The sequence below is a fragment of the Sander vitreus genome, chromosome 23, assembly GCF_031162955.1.
Source record: "Sander vitreus isolate 19-12246 chromosome 23, sanVit1, whole genome shotgun sequence".
NCBI lineage: Eukaryota > Metazoa > Chordata > Actinopteri > Perciformes > Percidae > Sander > Sander vitreus.
In genome coordinates, this window is record NC_135877.1 from 8684799 (window position 1) to 8706123 (window position 21325).

Genomic DNA, 21325 nt, shown 5'->3' on the forward strand with positions numbered 1-21325 from the left:
TCAGCGGTCACCGGAAAAGTGCTTCTAATGGCCTTCACTGGTCTCCGTCCAGAGCAACGGGATCTGTTGGCCCATTCTTATATACTGTCTATGGCTTTGGCCTACATACACATTTCATATCCTGCTTAGGACGTCAGTCAATGTACTTCTCATAGGCTTAGACTGACAATATGTAAGACGTGACAGGTATTTCTTGCTTGTTTCATTGGCTACTTTAAGCACAGTGACAGCTAGTCAAATGGCTGGACAGCTATGTGCACTCATCTGTGCCTGTCCGTGTGTGTGTGTGTGTGTGTGTGTGTGTGTGTGTGTGTGTGTGTGTGTGTTTAAGCAGCTTTCACTGTCAAGGATTCTAATAATTGGCAACATGCAGACTTGGGGTCATTGTTTAAAATTCTTCTAAACATATTTATTCATGTGATGGAGGAAATGGCCTAATGTGACCACTCTCTTTAATCTCGGGCAAGTTGAGGAAAGTCGTTTTAGATAGACAACCATGCGTGTAACCTAAAATTGCCCAGAATGCATTAAAGTTTAGGGCCGATTCTCCAAAGCAAAAATTACATAAACCTCTTGTTATCTGCTGACCCAAGGGAGAATGACAGGCAAAAACAAAACACACAATTTACTCCTTATCATCCCTTTAGTTAAATTTGAACAAATGGCCCCTTCCCTAAGGCTTTCCAAGGTTAAACCCAAACTGCAGCCGCCCCGATATCGCCAAAGGATGACTGCTGGGCTGTACACAGTCCAGTGAGCATGTCCGACCTGTCTGTCAGGTGTTTGTGCGAAAAACATCAATGCAGACAAACAGACATGTCCCTCTGGGCATTTGACTAAGCCAAGTCAATCTGACTCAGCCCCATAGCCCCATAAAGGGCTATTTTGGATAAATGTCAGGAGGCGGTTTGCGTGTATCGGTCAAATGTTTGAGAGTTTGTTTTTCTCTGTCAAACAGCGGGAGATTGTTGTCCACGGTGACACCGCTGACCTCTACATTTAGTCGGCAACACGGCTCTGTACAAGTTGCAAGGCAGATTAGATGTATGCTGTGGGTTTTCCCTCTACCTCTCAGCGGCCACCATTTGATATGCTTCCGTTTAAAAATAACTTACTCGCATACCTGTTTTCTCTCTGCTTGACTCCTCAGTCTTTTTCACTTTCACTAGCTATCTTTTTTTCCCCCATCTATCTCTTGTTCTCCCCTCGTCTCTGTCCCTCTTCTCTCCATGCATTCATCTTAGTCTGACCCTGCATTGGAGAGTACATGTTGTTCCTGTCAATAAAAAAAACGCAAATGGATTTTTCTAGGGCCGGCTCCAGAAAAAACGTATGAAGATTGATATGTACATTGCTTATTGGTGACAGTGACGTTTTGAGCGAGGTTTCTTTTATTAGCAGCGCACGTCAACCGCAGCTGAAAAGGACACATATCAAACAGAGGTGCACTTGTGAAGCACATAATTCATTTCAGTATCAAGAGTCTCACTAATACAGTGACAAGTTTCTCCTCTAAAGGATTGACCTAACAATAAATGGAATTCCTCAGATAAACCATATCAAGTTCTAAGACTATAAATGAGCTTAACTGCATTAATGAAACAATAAAATGCACACGGACACTCAGCTGCATGTCCATTAGTAACCACTTTATTTTATTTTCTTGTTTTACCTGAGTACATAAAAGCGGATGTCTGCCAAAAAGCATGCTTTATGACAACCCATATGGGCATAAAAATGATAATCACTACATATACTGGCCAGAGAGATCTGTCAAAACATAACAAATGTTCAAATGTTCTGGCAATTGACCGTTTACTAAACCCTCACTAGGCCCCTTTTTCTCTTGTAAAAATGAAAAAACAAACAATAAAGCATACATCTAAACACTGTGTTGCTTATCCAAGTATATCAAATCATCTGTTTAAATTACGTTTTTTTTTTTTTAAATACTGTACATACTGTAATACTAGTTCAGTCCCTAGCGTTATATCATACTGTTTATGTAGTCACCATCAATAGTTGATTTTATAAACCGCTACTGATCTCCAGTGGCAATTCTGCCATATGTATAATTTTGGAGTGCATACTCATAGGTGTGATTGGCAAATGGCAAAAAAGCAGGAAAATATACGCTGCACCCATGACGCTGCGCTAGTATGCACCCCCGGGACATTTTTTGAAAAATAAACCATTAAATGGCACTTTCTGGAGAGTTTTGTGCAAAGAAATGGAGAAATTGAGTCTTACATGATAGGTGCAAAATTGCAAGGTTAAGAGCCTATACTTTGCATTGTTGTAGTATCAACAGGTATTTGGGCATTTAGCATTTACATTACTGTTAATCAGTCATCACTTGATTACACATTGCATTACCTTGTTATAATATAAATAATGTGCCACATGAAGAGACAGTGCAGCATATGACAGTAGCAACAGCTGAGAAGATTTGGGTCTGTGGTGACCAGGTCCACCTCACACAAACGTCCTTCTCCCATTCTCTCTCTTTACTACCACACACACCCACACACACATACACACCCCCGGCACTGCAGCCACACCAGCCGACATTACCACGCCCATGCAGCCCCTGTAGCAGATTTTTAAACATTTAATGTAACTGGCAAACAATGCTTTCTACTTTTTAAAGAGCACACGTTTATAATTTTTTTTTATTTATGCCGTTTGTATGCTGTTACTGTCATTCTCTACAGTATGTACGTAGGCCTATGTAGTATGTATGTTGTCACTGTCTGTCTGTTCGATTGTCCGTGTTTCTCTCTGTTGACACTGTACATATTGTCTGTCTGGTTCTCCATCTTTTCATCCGTTTTAGCTCTAACTCTGCAATTTAAATGTTTTTATGGCTGTCTGTGATTATACTTCAGGGTTTTTCCTCGCTCAGAATTTGTCTTTGCAGGAACACACAAAGCAGGAGGGGAGGGGGTCTGGGGTTTTGAGGGTAAAAGACTTCAATTCCTGCATTCTGATACATTTTTAGGCACCAATTTATGGTAAAAATGTCAATATTTATTGCAAGGAAATCACAAAATTATGGTGGCAGGTAACAATTCAAAATACAAAATATAATGGAATATTATATTCAGTAGTCCAGTAAGGGGGCTTTCACATCCGGGACATGGGCCGGATACGACAACACTTGACCCTAAAGTCCAGTTGTTTAATTAGCATGAACAGGGCTTTATGGTCACTTTTTTTTCCCACAAGGAGCATGTTTTGCTCCCAAGTTGAAAAATGTAGGATTGACTTAGGCTGCTTAATCAGTGATGTTGAATATAGCCTACAGTGTAACGGACCACCACAGTTCATACATACATGTGAACCGCAGATTAATTACAGAGTTTAACCTACATAGTGTAAAACTACTACGTGAATGGGGCACAGCAGAAAGACGGCGCAGAACAACGCTGCTTGTTCAGGGTTTTCATGTGCACTCCCATAGGCCTAGCTACACTTCGCACCAGGCGTTAAAACCAACTGTACCGAATAAGACTACTATTTAACGCGATAACGAGACGTTTTTAACCGGTAATGAAACTGTCTCAATTTAATACTGATGCCGTCAGGCGGCCGCGTGGACAGACAGCAGTCAGAGTTCCGCCAGAGCTCTGCACCCGTCAGCAGCGGCTTCTCACTGTGCAGCCGGTCCCCCAGACAGGATGATCACCGGAAGGGTCCAGCCTGAACCCTGCAAACAGAGATCCTCTTTGAAGGTGACATGCTTGATTTTGATTGAACGTCCCAATTTAAGAAACCTCTGAGTGGGTCGTAGTAAATTAAGTACCCTAAGTTTAAGATTAGGTGTTGGTCATTCTCAACACCTTTCTACCCCCCGCCCACACGTATCAACTCTGGACTCTGTGCTGCTGCCAGTCTGTGTAGCTAATGTACGTTACTCACCATCAATCAGCTAACGTTAGCCCGACTAACGGTTACCGCTAGCTAGTGATCTAGCGAGGATTAGCCCTTCAGACCACAGTGGACTTCAGTGGACTCTCCATCCAAACTCCCGACTGGACTTTCGTCTGCCACAACTGCCGGACTCTTTCAAATACATGTACTCCCCATCTCCGCCGATCACTTGGTAGCGTTGGTCAGCTGTCAGCTTACGCCAGCTAGCTCGCCCAGCACATCTGTTCATTGTAGAGCTCTTTTAGCCATGTTTCCCGACTCAACACTAAGTTAGTGTGGGCCACTATCTCTCTGCACTGCTGAAAATGGTGCTCCTAAAATATTCCTCACTGCAACTTCTCAACGTCATCTGCTACGTCGCTTCAGCTTGCATTGCCAACATACAATAAAAATTGTCGTTGTCGGCTTCAGCTAAAAGATAGTTCGCCCCCACACGTCCAAAATTCTTATTCAGATAACCTTCCGCAACGATTGCAAGCTCTTTGGTGGAGCTCTGCTTTGAATGAAGTTACATCGTGACAAATTAATGGACCACTTGCGGAGTGATATGAAGACATGAATCATAGGCACAAAAAACGTTGACAGCAGTGACCGGTCATTATGTTTACCAATACCCCCGACCCGTGCCTTGCGACCCCCCCCAAAAAAAAAAAAAAAAAAAAATAAAGAAGCGGATTTGCATGATTTACGAGAGCTTCATTTTCACGTCGGAAAAGCCGGAAGAATCACACCCCTGCATACTGTATGTGCCATGCTGGAATGAAAAGCTAGCAAAAGTAACTTAAGGGGGGCAGGGAGAGGAGATCGTCTTTCGGACTGAATGTGAAATCTATTGTGAATTATGTTATCAAAACAGATTCATGACATCTACCTGCATTTTTCTATGGTGCCCACGCTGCAAAACAATTTGTATTGCAAACAAACTTCTGTGTTGTTCTCTAACCTACAGTGCAATAACAATATTCACATGTTGTAATACATGTAAGTGTTTGGGTAGTCACAGCATTCCGGACGACACAATATGCCATGTTCCCTGGAAAGCTCTTTCTCAATGGTAAATCACCAGATAGAGAAACACTTTTACTCAGCAACCAGGGGTTAATTCCCCTTTCCCAATATACTTTCCTCCCTCCATGACACTAAATGCTTTGAATTTACATTTTATCACACAGTTACCACAGTGAAATGCTGCCTTTGCTGCCTTTCCAAAGCGCTCTCTTTTGGCAAAGCGATATGTAGTCTCAGCACTCATCTCCTATACCTCCTTCTCTCAGTGAAAGGCTTACTGCCGTCTCTCTCCAGAGAGGAGGATGCTCTGCATAGTGCCCTCCACCATTTTAGACTGGCAGATGAAACAGCGCAAGGAGCTATCTCTCTCTGCATGCGCCGACGCGGGGAGCTCGGCGAGAAAGAGGCAGAGTGAGTGCGCCATTAGAGGAGAAAACGGAATCACTTCGGGTTATCTGCCGGCTTTTGTGACAGCCCGATAAGACGAACAATTTAAAAAAAAATAAAAGAGACAGAGAGTCAGTGTGAGGGAAGAAATGTGCAATGTTAGTGAAAGACAGAGGAAGAGATTTGGGCCAGTCAGACGTATAGCATCGTGAAACTTTTTTTTTAGTCAGTTGGTGTGCATCAAGCAGTGGCTCTTGTTGTCTTTCAGTGCTTGTTAAGTTGTTTTTTTTCTCCCACTAAGTTAAAGTTGCACAAACTCAAACAGTCATGATACTTTTTCTCGTTGCTGCCATTCTGTTTATATATCATCCAACAGATTACATGCTTTAGCCAATGTTTTCAAATGATTAATACACAGCAAAAAGAAGAGCATTTGTTACCCCGGAATTCAGCCAAATACATCCACTTGTCTCGTTGAGTGCTGTACTTGATACAGCACACCATCATTTTCAGACATTAAGACACAGTGACTCGAAATGTAGAAACCGTAAAAATCTAAATGACTAAAGATCCTTAAATGTGTAACTAGGTCTTAATCTTACGTTCCATTAGGTCGGTCCTGATTGGGGTATTTAGGCTTTGAACAGAGTGCTACGAGCAGAAGTGGCAACTCCTGAGAGAAAGACTGTGATTACTGTAATCAAGACTTTCTGAGAGAAAAAGGGAAAGGAATACAGATAAGGAGACATGTTTGAGCATGAGTATGAGCCCATGCATATTTTATACACTCTGGAAGGTACTCTGTGGGAGAGGGTAAGAGTCAACATACAGACCGTGCGTGTGTTGCTATGTATATGCATGGCGATAAAGGCAGTTTTCATCCTCACACAAACAGAATTTTTCTACAAAGGCTGCAGTTTACACATGACAATCCCCCGGGCAGTCTGTGTTTCCCTGTAAGCTTCCACAGTATTTACACATTTATACATCTGCCAGTGACAGCATGTGTTCGGCAGAGTATGAAAAAGCTCTTTTGATTGGGGTTTGTGCTGAGCAAAAAAAACAAAAACAAAAAAAACACACACACTCACACTGTGCCCCCACCTCCTCTCCCATCACTGCCTTTCTGTTTCTTACTCTCAGTCTGTCTGTGGATCCGGTTCAGGCTGGGCCTGATGGGATCCCCCAAAGCCCCACCATCACCACGCCCCCCTCTGCGGTTCTGGGTCGGTACCGGCCTTGGTAATTGATCCCTCTGGGCCCTACAGTCACATCCAACAGTGGGTTGAACAGAATCACCACTAAGAAGACAGCTGCTTTGCCACCCCAGACAGACTAAGAGAGAAATGGAGAAAGGGAGAAAGAAAAAGAGACCCTGTTGCGGATAACCATTAGCTGTGTCTGCCAGCTTTTTTCTAGAGAGAGCCAAGTCAGCACATAATCTCAGCTTTTAAAAATACCGAAACCTCCATTTTGGGAAGCTGGGATAGACATTGGGTCTGTTACTAAAGAGAGTGTGACTACAAAAAGAGCGAGAAAGTCCACCTTTTTAGGTTCTTAGTAACAGCCTATGAGCTTGTGGGTTCGATCAGCTAAGTGAGCAGTGTTTCTGAAACCACAAGCCTTTGCTAGCCAATGAAAGCACCCCTTAGTGTATTACTTTGCCAGTTTTGTCTTTGCAAGTTTCAGAATTTCAGCAATTTCCATGTGGCCAAAAAAAGGTAATTGATTACGTAAAGCAGGGAGTGCTTGCTGGCTTGTGCTCGCACTGCAAGCAGCGCCCAGTTAGAAGAGTTGCAGGTTTATTCCAACATGCAGGCAACAACAAATGACAATGTGCACACTCACACACAGGAGTAAATACAGAATGTTGTTGCTGCTAAAAAACACGTATCTGTCTGTCACGTTTTAAGCTTTGTGACAATGCATTTTTTAGTTTTTAAATTATGTATTGCCCCCCCGCCCCCAATTTTGATACCTGGTTTCTATTGGACAGTGATGCTAATTAAGGACATAACAAGAGTCTACAGCCATGCTAGCAGCATTGTGAGGCTGCACTTGTGGTGCACTGCAGTACTTAATTAATACTAAGCTAAATGTGACATTAGAAGGTTAAGTATCTTAGATTAGCATGTTGGAATTTGCCAATTATGAACTGAACACAAAGTGCAGCTGAGGCTGATGGGAATATCATTTTGCATATTTTTTTCACCCAAGTATGGCGCTAAAAGAAGAGTCAGGGGATCACAGTCATTAGGATTTCTCATCTGGGAACCATTAATGTATGTATCAAATGTCATATCATATTTTGGTGAGGTCCAAAGTGGAGGATGCTGTTGGCACGGCTATAAAACAGAGGTTTGTCATGCTAAACAATAAGTGTATTAGAAAATTACAAATTATTTTTAAAATAATGAATTTTGAATGAATTCATGATTTATTGTATTGCCATTTTATTTCACTTTTATTTGACTTTAACAAGTCAGTGGCCATTTTAAAACAAATCACTGGGAAAGTGCTTCCATATGCCCATATGGAAGCACTTTCCCAGTGATTTGTTATACAGAATCAGACCCTGTTTTGCTTCCACACTTCTATATTTAATGTGCACAGAACTGTTTCCTTGCGACAAATTAATAATGGTGGTGGTAGTGCTGTGACTGTGTCTAAATCTAGTAAAAAAATTAAAAATTAAACACTGCATCCTCGTTGTGAGCTTGATAACCATAACGCCTTCCCCTCTCCCTCTCTCCCCCCAGGCTCTATGACGCGACAAGAGTCCCCTTCGACACTCTTGCACTATGGAGAGCATTGATGACCCCTTGACAGACAGCCAAAAACCACCCACCCTACCACCACTACCACCACCATCATCACAACAACTCCACCCAAACCCTGGTCCCGCAAAGGCAGGAAGCAACACAAGAAGTTACAGAGCACCAAGGGCCTCATGGAGGCAGCAAGGTACAACAGAAAGCCCCTTCCCCTTTGTGTCTCAAGTTCTTAAAATGAAGCTAGTTTTGCACCTGCAGTGCTATTGTGCTATACGTGTTATTCATAGCCAAATGTCTATTTTAAAATACAGTTTTATAATTTAAAAAATAGAAAGCGATAGTCATCTTATTCACCTTCACTGCTATATGCAATTTGTCCAGAATAAATTTGTATTATGCCGTGGGGTTGATAAAACTGGGTAAAATGAGTTTCTGAATCTGATGAAAATCAGCGCATTATCCTCCAGCTTTAGCAGAACATGCAAACAGGAAGCGCAGACACAAATGCAAGCACAGCACACACATAAATCCAGATACAATTTAAACAACCGTCGGCTTGTTTGATGCCTTAATTTGGCTTACTCATTTTTCCATAAGCTCGCCAGGTCCCTGGTGTGCGTTTAACCACAGAAAATCCATGTGTGCTGCAATACCAGTAAAACCCATCGGTTTATTTCCAGCTTGTTTTTGCTCTGATTTATTGGCATGCCATGTACATTGTCTTTGAAAGTATTGTGTCATATGGCGTCTGTGCACTGAAATAAAACAAGGCGCCAGACAGATATTAATGCATGTCATTGGGAAACAGAGAGTAAGCATGTAGTAAATTTAGTGTACAGTGCAATAAACGGGATGTGGCCAAAGTCATAAAAATGCCCGGTCTCATAGAGTTTCTAAAAACCAGGCTCTTCTCTCGGTCAATACTGTCAGCATTTATGGCCCAATGTTATGATTCGCTTTCGAGATTCAAATCTGATCAGGCTGCTTTTCAGGCCAGACAGTAAGTCTTTAGTAGATTTAAACTATAAATAGACACAGGGTGGACTGCATGCTGTGAACATAGATCCTCTCACAGTGTGAGATTATTGTCTATTTACTAACGGAAAAGGCAATCTAAGATTGGATTTAAACATTTGATCCCATAATGTGCTGTACAAAGGAAAACAATACCATATTGCCTGCAATCATTGATGTCGTGCAGTGGCATGCAATACAGTAGCTTAGATTGCATGAACAGATATAATCTATAAATTACAGTGTATTAAGGGACATGGGGGACCATTTCAAGTTGTTTGTATCTAAAACAAATCAGTGACATTTTCTGTCATTTTCAGTGACTTCTTCCTTTCGGGTAGAAACGCGATGTGAAATCTGTTCTAATGTTCCCTCTTGAGCATTAAAGTTCTGATCATATTGTAGAATGACAGTGTGTTTGCTTTGATGTGCTAAAGAAATGCAGTATGGAATGGTTGATAATGACATAACACCCCAGATAGCTTTGAACTCTCTCTTAATGTGGAATGGGGCCTTGTGTCTGGAGGCCCGTGCATACATGTTCGTGTATTTTGATCTCAGCGTCTGCTTCAGGCATTATACGACTTCACAGCATGTAATTAGCGATTTCCCATCCCTTATTAACCTGTGGATCATTCCTAACCTACAAGTTCACCTATGAATATTCATCGAGCGGGCTATTGTGAAGCTTCCGTGCTCCGATCCAAACGGAAGCGTGCTCGGCTGCGCGGAGCACTAACATAAAACAGTGAGGGCAGGATCAGGTATTAGAAACAAGTAGTTGATGAGCAGAAAAGACGTTTCCATTAGCTTAGAGATTCAGCATTATTTACATCTAAAAAGAGTGTGAAGAGTCAACGCAGATCAATTTTCCCTCATGCATGCCCATTCACACGTTCACCGTGGGTCACAACGCTGTGACATTTTGAAAGGAGTCAGAGAGAGTTCACGCAGAGAGGAAATGTCAAGCCGGGGCCATGTGTTCCGTTGCATTCCCTTTAACTCCCAGGCGGAGAGCGACTCCATATGTATTATGTATAATTTCCTTTAGCTCCCAACAGATGTGGCTCCATGCACTTGCAAAATGCAAGCCGGCACAAATGCATGCTCATGTATACATCGGAGCATTTCAGCTGTTCCCGGAGACAGGAAGCTCTAAGTACCGCCCCTGAACTCTAATGTTTAATCCTTTCCTTGTCCTCGATAGAATGCTGCTGGGTACATATTAATATGTATTGAGTGGATTGCCTACCAGCTCCAAAACAAGAGAAGATTGCACAAATTGGACATTGACACAGATGGATTCTGTCCCCTTCTGTTACTATGACACCTGCAGCAGTTATCAGTCTTACTCTCAAAGTCGAATTCTCCTCCGGTCTTGTTTGGATAGCCAGACCCCACTGTACTCACAGTTTGTCTATGTGTTCAATAGCCAGACGGGCTCTGCTCACATTTCGCTCAACTCTGCATTCCTCTGGCGCAAGAATGTAAAAATATTCTCTTGCTGTTATAAGATATAAAAAATAGAGTAATGTGGCCGTTTCCTAATAAACCCGAGGAAATAATCACCTAGGGACTGTGAATTTTATTCATAGGGCAAATTCATCTCATATTCATCTGACATTCGTTCCTCTTTTTAATAGAAGGCTTGCATTTCACTGAGATGAGATTTGTGTGTGAGATTTATGGGGAACCATTTGCCACAGTGTGGGTGTGAGAAAAAGGGAAAGGAACATAGAGAGAATATAACAAAATGACCATGGTAGACACTGACTTACATAAAACAAGACCGTCTCTATGCCTAGGCGTCTATTTAAATTAATTTGCATTCCATTCCTCTCAACATTTCTTCTAGGGCGGCACAATATATCGTTTTTCTTATCGTCATTGTGATACCACCTGGCACAATATACATACCACGAAAGGCTGCGACATATTGCAGAAGACACTCCCATTTTTTGTGTTAGTTGAAAGAAAATATCAGTAGAAAACTGCACTTTATTGTTTTTTTTAGTGGTGCCTTTTATATTCAAATCAATGTTCAATATGTTCAATAAAATGTTGGAAATGATTTCCTTTCAATTGTTTTAAATTTGACAAGCAATTTGTTGTATTTTAGTAGAATACTGAAAGCAGCAGAAAGGCAAAACTCGGTACCCTTTAATATCTGTTTATTTATCGCAATTAATATTGTTTTCGCAATATTTACAATGTTATCGCACATTTTCCTCTTATCGTGCAGCCTTAATTTCTACAACAATGTTTCTGAGCAGTGATACGGCTCCTTGAACATTCGGTGCTGCTGTAATCTCAATGTGCTCACTAGTAGGCATCAAGATAAGGAAGTGTGTTTACACTGGGATTAAACACCTGTTTGGGCTGTGGTCACAGTCGACCACTTAGCACAGTCATGCCCCTGCTTTAAACTGTTATACCTCTGGGTCATTTCATGCCCCAGCTCCAACAAAACCATGACATTCTCTATTAAGCCCCGAGCACATTGAGATTTTTATTATTCCCAGAACATCAGACATTGTCATCTGTGATACATGCTCGTACTCCATCCAACACCTGTCCCTTTCATGCCAATTTGTGAAATCATCAAGAGTTCATTATTATGAATTAAACTTCAGCAGTCTTGGAAGGCATCAGCGCCTCTATCAAGTTGGCTGTGTGACTGGCGGGGGCCAGATGGCGAGGAGGCTTCCAAATTTGTCTTTCTGTTGGTACATTTATTGTTTCTCAGTCTGTGCAAAGTGAGACACACTTTGTCTGAAGCATTCTAAATATTTGACTGACAAAGCACTTGATTTGACAGAGATCTGTTGAGTACGATTCTGTATTACGAGTGTAATTAACATCTCCATTTGGTAAGGAAGAATATGTATACACAAGGCTTATAACAACACACAGCGTATGCAATGATTCTCCCATTAATAGTACTTTTTTTTTTCTTTTAAAAGAATAGTTCAATATTTTGCTTTGAAAGTTGCTCTCTTGCCAAGAGAAAGAATATAAGATTGATACTATTGACTGTTAAATATGAAGCTATAGCCAGCAAAACAATTCAACAAATATACATATTCAAATTGTAAAAAAACTACATGGAACTACCGTGCCTGTCTGAGAGGCGACAAGTTTTGGGAACTTCTTTCAGTCAGGGCTGACGCCAAAATGACTTTGTTGCTTATCACCAAATAATGAACCCTGCGGTGTGATTCACGTCATGTCTTGCACGCTCTAGAGAGAGGTCTACGGTCTCGGACAATATATTTTTTGGTTATTTTGTAATGTGTAGGTATGTAGTTCCGTTAAAATACACGTTTATGCTGAAACAAACATACCTATACAACTTGGTATGTCTGTCGTATGTGTTTGCCCTCTTGTGGATATAATGTGCAAAAAGGAATATTCAACCGTTATTTTTGCCCAATTTTGCCAGCCCTAGAAACAGTTAAAGGCTGCAATTAGTTTTTTTGTACAGAGACTCTAGATTTTATTACCTTAGGATAGAGCCAGTCTAGCTGCTTCACCGTTTCTAAGCTAAAGCTAACTGTCATCTGGCTTCATATTTAAAGTGCCCATATTATGAAGAAATCACTTTTGCTGGGATTTGGTTATTTTGTGTCTCTGCTGCTTCCACACGCATACAAACTTGGAAAAGATACGGGTTTCTGAATGTAACCTGACTTCAGTCTCAGGGTGAGCTGTTCAAAATCGGCATGGCTTTTTACGTCACTAGCCGAAACAAGGTGGCTAACCGTAGCATGCTAGCTCGTTCTGAATGGCAAAACACTGCTACAACACACTAGTTCACCATAATCTAGGAAAGAACTACTTACATGTCCCACGCAAAGTTGGAAGTACACCCTCGTTTAGAAGAAGTCTCCCGGCTAATCCTGCCTTGTACTACTGAAGTTGTAGAAACAACCAGCTAGATGATGTGATCCTTACCTAGCTACTGCGCATGTGCGCCTCCCAACAAAGATGGGATAGAAGTGAGATGCCTCACTCTGTAGCTAAAACAAAGACCTGAACACACAGGGTGAAAAGAGGATCTGCAGCAATGTGAAGTACAACAAAAAATATGGTGTTTTTTGAAAATTAAACCATGTAAACCCATTCTGGTACAACCTCAAAATACAATTATGAACCTGAAAATGAGCATAATATGGCCACTTTAACAGCCAGACATGAGAGTGGTATCAATTCTTTCATCCAACACTCAGCAAGAACATTTCCCAAAATGTTGAGAAAATACTTTTTATTTAAAAAAGAGGAAGAATACTTATGAGAGAGCAGGTGCAATTATTCTATATTATGAGACAAACTTTTCTTCCAAAGTCTTAGGTAAATGACAAATGACTAAACAAGAGATCTACTGAGCTGCTGCATGAAAGATTACAGAACATGAACATGATCATATTATCAAATAAATTGCTCAATATATAGGCAGGAGAAAGAAAATGTCATCATACATTGTTTTTTTGTTTTTTTTTATATACATATACACCTTCAGAAATGATTCAACTTCTTTCACGAGCTAAGAAGACTGTGACAATGACTGTGTGCTAAAACAATAATCTCATGTTTGCTGTGTTTTTGTTGATTCACAGGTCTCATAACACAGCCAGAGACGGGAAAACCAGGGAGCGACTGTTTGAGGGAGCAAGCTTTCTCCTGGACACTGGACAACTACTCGCTGTAATACACTTTCCATTTCCTGTGACTGGCCCCTCCGGATTTGTGACTGCTCTCTCCTGCTATCTGTCGTTGGGTCAAAATGTTGCGTTCACCTCCTCTTCACTATCCTGCTCGTGCCACGGAGGATCGGACACTTTAAAAAATCCCATGAATGGTTTTTGCCACATTGGAAGTACTGTGTTTGAAATGGCTAACTGCTTTGAGTAAGGGATTTTCCAACACCTTTCTCCTAGCCTCTAGAGCAGGAATTCCAGAGCAAAGACGGGATCATTACAGACCGGACGCTGTTGCTTCGCCGACCACTTTACGAGGCTGTTAAAAAAAATTAACTGAGCGCTCTCTGCTGTGAATAGGCCTTCTGCTGGAGTAAACCTCCCATATTTTTATAGACCAAAGAGCAAAACAACAAATACGATCATAATGACGGAGTGGACCATGTGGTAAAGACACACAGAGACTTTGTGAACTTGCCGTTTGTGTCGCCACTGACCAACGACTGCCCCCACAGAGACATGGTGCACACGTGGACCGACGCAAACCGACCCTGCCGTCCGGTGGCACATGTACTGTAGTACTTTTAAAACTTTCCAGACATTTTTTTCTCAGACTAAGCCCATCACTGTATTTTGGAACTGGAGATATAGGTACTACATATGTATAACTGTGTATGAAAAAAAAAATCTGATTTGCATTTTTCAGTAGCTACTGTTGGGAAAGCTTGCAGAGGCATTGTCAAGTTGGTCACGGATCAGGAGCGCAAATCATATCAAAGAGATGATGAATATCTACAGAGTATGAATGCTATTGAGTCTGAAAAGAAGGAGTAAAGAAATGTCATTAAATGTATTTTGAAAGGCCCTAAAAAGTTATATATTTAACAGTTTTATATGTTGTACCTTTGTAGAGAAGCTTATTGGACTTAAAATGTGGTCATAATGGCAGTTTAGTAGGATGTGAACAAATGCTGTTGTTCTCACTACTGCTGGCTCGTAGTCCCTGGTTTTCTGTTCACACCTCAGTAGCTGCTTTCTTTTCATGGTCATCTACAAGTCACTGTCTATTAGAACCATTAATGAAAAAAAGGAAAGTGACACAATTTATTGAGGACTGATCTGCAGCCAACTGAACATTGTAAATCTATGGTAGTCAGTGGAAGCCATTGAAATCTGCTAATTTGCTATGATATTGTATTGTACACGGTGTGGAATACTGACTCATTTCCTCTCTATGGGTTTTGATCTCTTAATTTATTTTTGTGCTTGTGTTTGTTCTCGCACAAATCTGGCCTCTCTCCGACGGCGACGAATACAACAAGGAGAGAAAGAAAGCAGAGGAAGCATTGCAGTATTAGAGTCATTTACATACATTTTCTATCATGAAATATTTTAAGAATAAATTAAATACATAAAAAGAAATGTGCCCTGCAAATTTAGATGGTCTTGGTGTTCAAGGTAATCAAAGGCTTTTTCTAGTTTTACTTTTTCTAGTTTTACTTTTAATGACTATGTACTCTCACAAGGAAAGTGACAAAGTTAATTTGAGTTCATTAACTTAAAATTAACTTAAATTAATTTTAGAAAAATTAAAAAAAGTTTATTTAATCTCCATTAAAGTTAAATATTTTGTCATGGGAACAAGATCTCTAAACCCCAATAACTTTTTTCAAATATGAATACATGAGACATAACTGGTGGTCACATAAAACAGAACATAAAGGAATATCATACGTTGTGCGATCTCCATACAACTAGCTCGGACTTGCTAATCTTTTTAACCAGTATATCATGCCAAGAATTATTGTTGTAATTTTAACTTCTTGCAAGGAAGTCACCTAAAATTGTATCTAATTTTAACCTAACATAGTTCAACAAGACATGACTCAGTTAGGTTGAGTTAAGAATTTTTTTGGTATCACAAAAAGTGCCTTACCAAACAGCAGTAGAGACCTTTGGCTCATCTTTTAAAGGTTACAACGGACTTCAGCCAATCCCAGCACATGATGAAAGACACCTGGGCAAAAAGAGTATACACATTACATATTTCTGTACAAGGTATCAAGAAAATTTCATCCAAGGTAAGTTACTCTGCCAGAAAAATGTCTCTAGGGGTCTACATCTGCAGTGGTTCCTGATCTAGAAAACCAGAATAGTATGTCGAAAAAAATTAATAAAGCCATAGTATAGTATTTTCGAAAAAAGTGATTAAAAAAGCCATAGTCTATGTCGAAATAAGCCATATTGCAGTATGTTGAAAAAAGCCATAATATAGTATTTTCGAAAAAATTGAGAAAAAAGCCATAGTATGTCGAAAAAGTGAAAAGAAAGCCATAGTATAGTATGTCAAAAAAATGATAAAAAAAAGCCATAGTCTAGTATGTCGAAATGAGCCATGTTATAGTATGTCGAAAAAAGTGATGATGAAGCCATAGTATAGTATGTCCAAAAAACTATAAAAGAGCCATAGTATAGTATGTCAAAAAAATTATTAAAAACGGCATAGTATAGTATGTCGAAAAAAAGCCATAATATAGTATGTCAAAAAAAGTGATAAAACAGCCATAGTATAGTATGTCAAAAAACGTGATAAAAAAGCCATAGTATAGTATGTCGAAAAAGAATTATGAAAACGGCATAGTATAGTATGTTGAAAAAAGTGATAATAAAGCCATAGTATAGTATGTGGAAAAAAGCGATAAAAGAGCCATAGTATACTATGTCGAAAAAAGTGATAATGAATCCATAGTATAGTATGTCGAAAAAAGTGATAAAAAAGCAATAGTATAGTATGTCGAAACAAGTGATAAAAAAGCCATAGTATAGTATGTTGAAAAAGATAAAAAGCCATAGTATAGTATGTCAAAAAAGCCATAGTATAGTATGTCGAAAAAAGTGATAATAAAGCCATAGTATAGTATGTCAAAAAAAGTGATCAACAAGCCATGGTCTAGTATGTCAAAAAAGCCATAGTATAGTATTTCAAAAAAAGTAATAAAAAAGCCATATTATAGTATGTCGAAAAAAGAGATGATAAAGCCATAGTATGTATGTCGAAAAAAGCCATAGTATAGTATGTCGAAAGAGCCATAATATAGTATGTCAAAAAAAGTGATAAAACAGCCATAGTATAGTATGTCGAAAAAGAATTATGAACCGGCATAGTATAGTATGTCGAAAAAAGACGTAGTATAGTATGTCGAAAAAAAGCCATAGTATAGTATGTTGAAAAAAGTGATAAAAAGCCATAGTATAGTATGTCGAAAAAAGCCATATTATATTATGTCAAAAAAATCGATAAAAGAGCCATAGTATAGTATGTTCGAAAAAAGTGATAATAGAGCCATAATATAGTATGTCGAAAAAAGTGATAATAGAGCCATTGTATAGTATGTCGAAATAATCCATATTATAGTATTTCGAAAAAAGCGATAAAAGAGCCATAATATAGTATGTCGAAAAAAGTGATAATAAAGCCATAGTATAGTATGTTGAAAAAAGTGATAATAAAGCCATAGTATAGTATGTTGAAAAAAGTGATAATAAAGCCATAGTATAGTATGTCGAAAAAAGTGATAATAAAGCCATAGTATAGTATGTCGAAAAAAGTGATCAAAAAGCCATGGTCTAGTATGTCGAAAAAGACCATAGTATAGTATGTCGAAAAAAGTGATAAAAAGCCATAGTATCGTATGTGAAAAAAATTATACAAACGGCATAGTATAGTATGTCGTAAAAAAGCCATAGTATAGTATGTCAAAAAAGGTGATGATAAAGCCATGTATAGTATGTCGAAAAAAATTATGAATTTTGGGCATAGTAAAGTATATTGAAAAAGAGTCATAGTATAGTATGTCGAAAAAAGTGATAAAAAAGACATATTATAGTACGTTGAAAAAGCCATAGTATAGTATGTCAATAAAAGTGATAATGAAACCATTGTATAGTATGTCGAAAAAAAAATATAAAAACGGCATAGTATAGTATGTTGAAAAAAAGCCGTAGTATACGTCGAATAAAGCAATAGTATAGTATTCAAAAAAAGTGACATAAAAGCCATAGTATAGTATGTCGAAAAAAGCCATATTATATTATGTCAAAAAAATCGATAAAAGAGCCATAGTATAGTATGTCGAAAAAAGTGATAATAAAGCCATAGTATAGTATGTCGAAAAAAGTGATCAAAAAGCCATGGTCTAGTATGTCGAAAAAAACCATATTATAGTATTTCGAAAAAAGCGATAAACGAGCCATAGTATAGTATGTCGAAAAAAGTGACAATAAAGCCATAGTATAGTATGTGGAAAACAAGCATAAAAGTGCCATAGTATAATATGTCGAAAAATGTGGTAAAAAAGCCATAGTATAGTATGTCGAAAAACGTGATAAAAAAGCCATAATATAGTATGTGAAAAAAATTATAAAAAGCCATAGTATAATGTCGAAAATAAGCCATGGTATAGTATGTCAAAAAAGGTGATGATAAAGCCATGTATAGTATGTCGAAAAAAATTATGAATTTTGGGCATAGTAAAGTATATTGAAAAAGAGTCATAGTATAGTATGTCGAAAAAAGTGATAAAAAAGACATATTATAGTACGTTGAAAAAGCCATAGTATAGTATGTCAATAAAAGTGATAATGAAACCATTGTATAGTATGTCGAAAAAAAATATAAAAACGGCATAGTATAGTATGTTGAAAAAAAGCCGTAGTATATGTCGAATAAAGCAATAGTATAGTATTCAAAAAAAGTGACATAAAAGCCATAGTATAGTATGTCGAAAAAAGTGATTAAAAAATAATCTATAGTATGTCGAAAAAAGTGATTAAAAAGCGTTAGTATAGTATGTCGAAAAAGGTGAAAAAAAAACATTAATTAGTTTCTTGAAAAAAAAAAAAAACATAGTATAGTATGTCAAAAAAGTCATAAAAACTCATAGGGGTCATGGGATTTACAAACATATTGCATACTTTCCCTGACATGGCAGACATCATAAACACGTGGCTACTTTGTGCACATTATCTCTATTATCAAACAATGTTGGAGCAGATATACACATCAGTTGTTCTTTAGATGAAGTATACACACTGCACTCTGGCAAAAAGGCTATAGGCACTTGCAGGTATCTGCAAGTATTTGCTACAGGTATTTTTCATATCCTACATTACACCAGTGGGAATATGTGTGAACCTCCTCAAACAAGGAGCAGAAATCCATGTTAATCCTTACTGACTTAATGAAGGAAACAAAGTCTTTTGATTCCATTCTAAACACAGAAGCAAAGGTCTTAACCCCAGCTTCTTTCACTTAATCCTAGTTGGAACCATTATGCTCACCCACACTTGACTTCTCTCTGAGAGCTACAGCAATCTTGCTGGATCATCGTGTGCACTACCCTCTATAACTCTGTGTACAGAGGCAAATCTGGAGCCGGAAATAAGAACTCAAAGTAACCAATTCTCTTTCTCCATAAGAGACTGATTGTCAGGTGGGGAAGGGGGTGGACTGTTTATTTACATCAGATTGAATTCCAATCTGTTCTATATCCTTGAGATATAGAGTATATGTTTTTAATTGATTAGGACAGGACAATGTGGGGTTTCTTGGAGCTACAACTATAAGCAGGTGCAGTCAAAAAGGAGTATGACGACACAATTAGGGAGTCAGATTGGGGCATTTATTACGGAGTGAGAAGATTGACGCTTTAGGTAGGATTTTCTCCTTTTTTTAAGCTTCAAAGCCTCATGTATCTCTCTTTTCTAGGGAAAGATGGGATGGGAGCACGCCTGTGTGTTTGCATTCCAGCATGTTTCTGTTTGTCGGTCGATGTGTCTGTCAAAGAGCAATGCCTGCAGAGAGTACACAGGCTGCATGCAGCTCTACAGCCTGCAGTAAACCCTAAGGATAAAAGATTCTCCCTCTGTTTACAGCCCAGACAAATCTCAGAAATACCAATACTGCATCACACTGCACAAAATATTATTATTTGCTTTGATGGATAGCAATTTATCTGCTAATTCAAATTTCATACTGTGAGTCTTTGTTTACAATATAAATCTAATTAAGTGCAGCCATCACTGCACAAGGTGGATCGATACACAATATGGCCAGCACAGCTGCTTACCTCACAAGGATGCCTTCCCCTGCCAATACTTTCAACCTATAAAACGTTTCAGGTTTTCTCAGCGCAGCCAATAATCTGTCAAGGTTAGGGCAATGAGAATCAAAACACTACCTCAGTGGGTGACACGCTGGCTACATAAGAACAAATGACTAAACCAGAGTCATGTCGTTTTAAGAAAGGATTTATCCATTATTTATGCTCTTTTAATGGCAGTTAAAGGAGGTTTCACCTGTGTTTTTATTTAGGTTGTTTTCACTGTGATTGTAACGAATGCTAATTAACAGAAACAGAAACATGTAATGCTTTAAAGCTGCTACAATCAATATTTTTTATTACCAAATGTGAAAGTGGTCGCTCGTAGAAAGAATCCCACAGATAATTATGACCCAACTCTGCAGTTCTCAGCTCTACTGAGTGAAGCATCTGAAAGCTAGCCCTTTTCAGTATTGGTGTCGAAAGCAGCTGTTATCAGCATAAAAGTTCCGTTAGACCAAACCGTCATCGTATCATCGCCAAGGCTGCGCCCTCTTTTGGGAGAAAGAAATGCACTGTCACATCGGGAGAGAAACGGGAAAATGCAAGCTGCTGTGTAGCCAGTTAACCGAGACTTTAGCTAACAACTTTGCCATAGATCAACTTAAAAGGTGACACTATGTCAGTGTTGTGTTCACAGCTTTGCCCCCAAGTTACCAAAAAAAAAACAGTAATTGCTGGTTAAACATTTTATAGGCATGTTTTTTTTTTTAACTGCGCATGCTAACACTCACAACTTCCTGACCCTGAAATGATGAGGTTCTATCTGTGACCTCTGGTAGTTTTGAGATATTGAGGTTCAAAGTTTTTACATCCTAGATAGCCAACCGGACATGCAGTAAAATAAAAAAAATCTCTAAGGGGACAGGCACCTTAAAAGTACTTAAAAGTACTTTTAAATTGGGTTTTCTAGAGAAGCTAGAGAATGACTTTGGAGATATGACATTTTCGACAAATTATAGGGCAATTCATGTATGAAACTAAATATAAACCCACAGTACACAAAATGTTAATATCATGACACGGAATAGTGTTGCGTGAACAACTAATATTTGAGAATAAAAAGTCACCTTATAACTTTAAGGTCACAATTAATCTTTGTATATGCAATCTAGAGCAAGAACTTCATGTATGCCACAAATGCTGATCATGATCATATTCATCTAAATACCTTTTATCAAGCACTAAATGAATATACTATAATATGGTGGTTTAATAACAAGAATATTTAAAGCCAAGTCCGACACACTTGGTAACGAAACCTAATTAGTGTATATATCCAGCAGTAGTGCTGTCCTCACCCTTTGCTCCATTGAACGCCTCGCTGCTGTGTGGAGTTTGACACGTGAAG

At 38.9% G+C, this 21325-nt stretch overlaps 1 protein-coding gene across 1 annotated transcript in view; it reads left to right on the plus strand.

Moving 5' to 3' along the window:
- Positions 1-15016, plus strand: part of LOC144512059 (chemokine-like protein TAFA-5) — a 98181-nt gene extending 83165 nt beyond the window's left edge. The window contains exons 4-5 of the mRNA XM_078242611.1: positions 8088-8292; positions 13733-15016. Of these exons, the coding sequence (XP_078098737.1) occupies positions 8088-8096 (9 nt within the window). The 3' untranslated portion in view covers positions 8097-8292; positions 13733-15016. The remainder of the gene's footprint in view (positions 1-8087; positions 8293-13732) is intronic.
- Positions 15017-21325: the final 6309 nt, after the last annotated feature.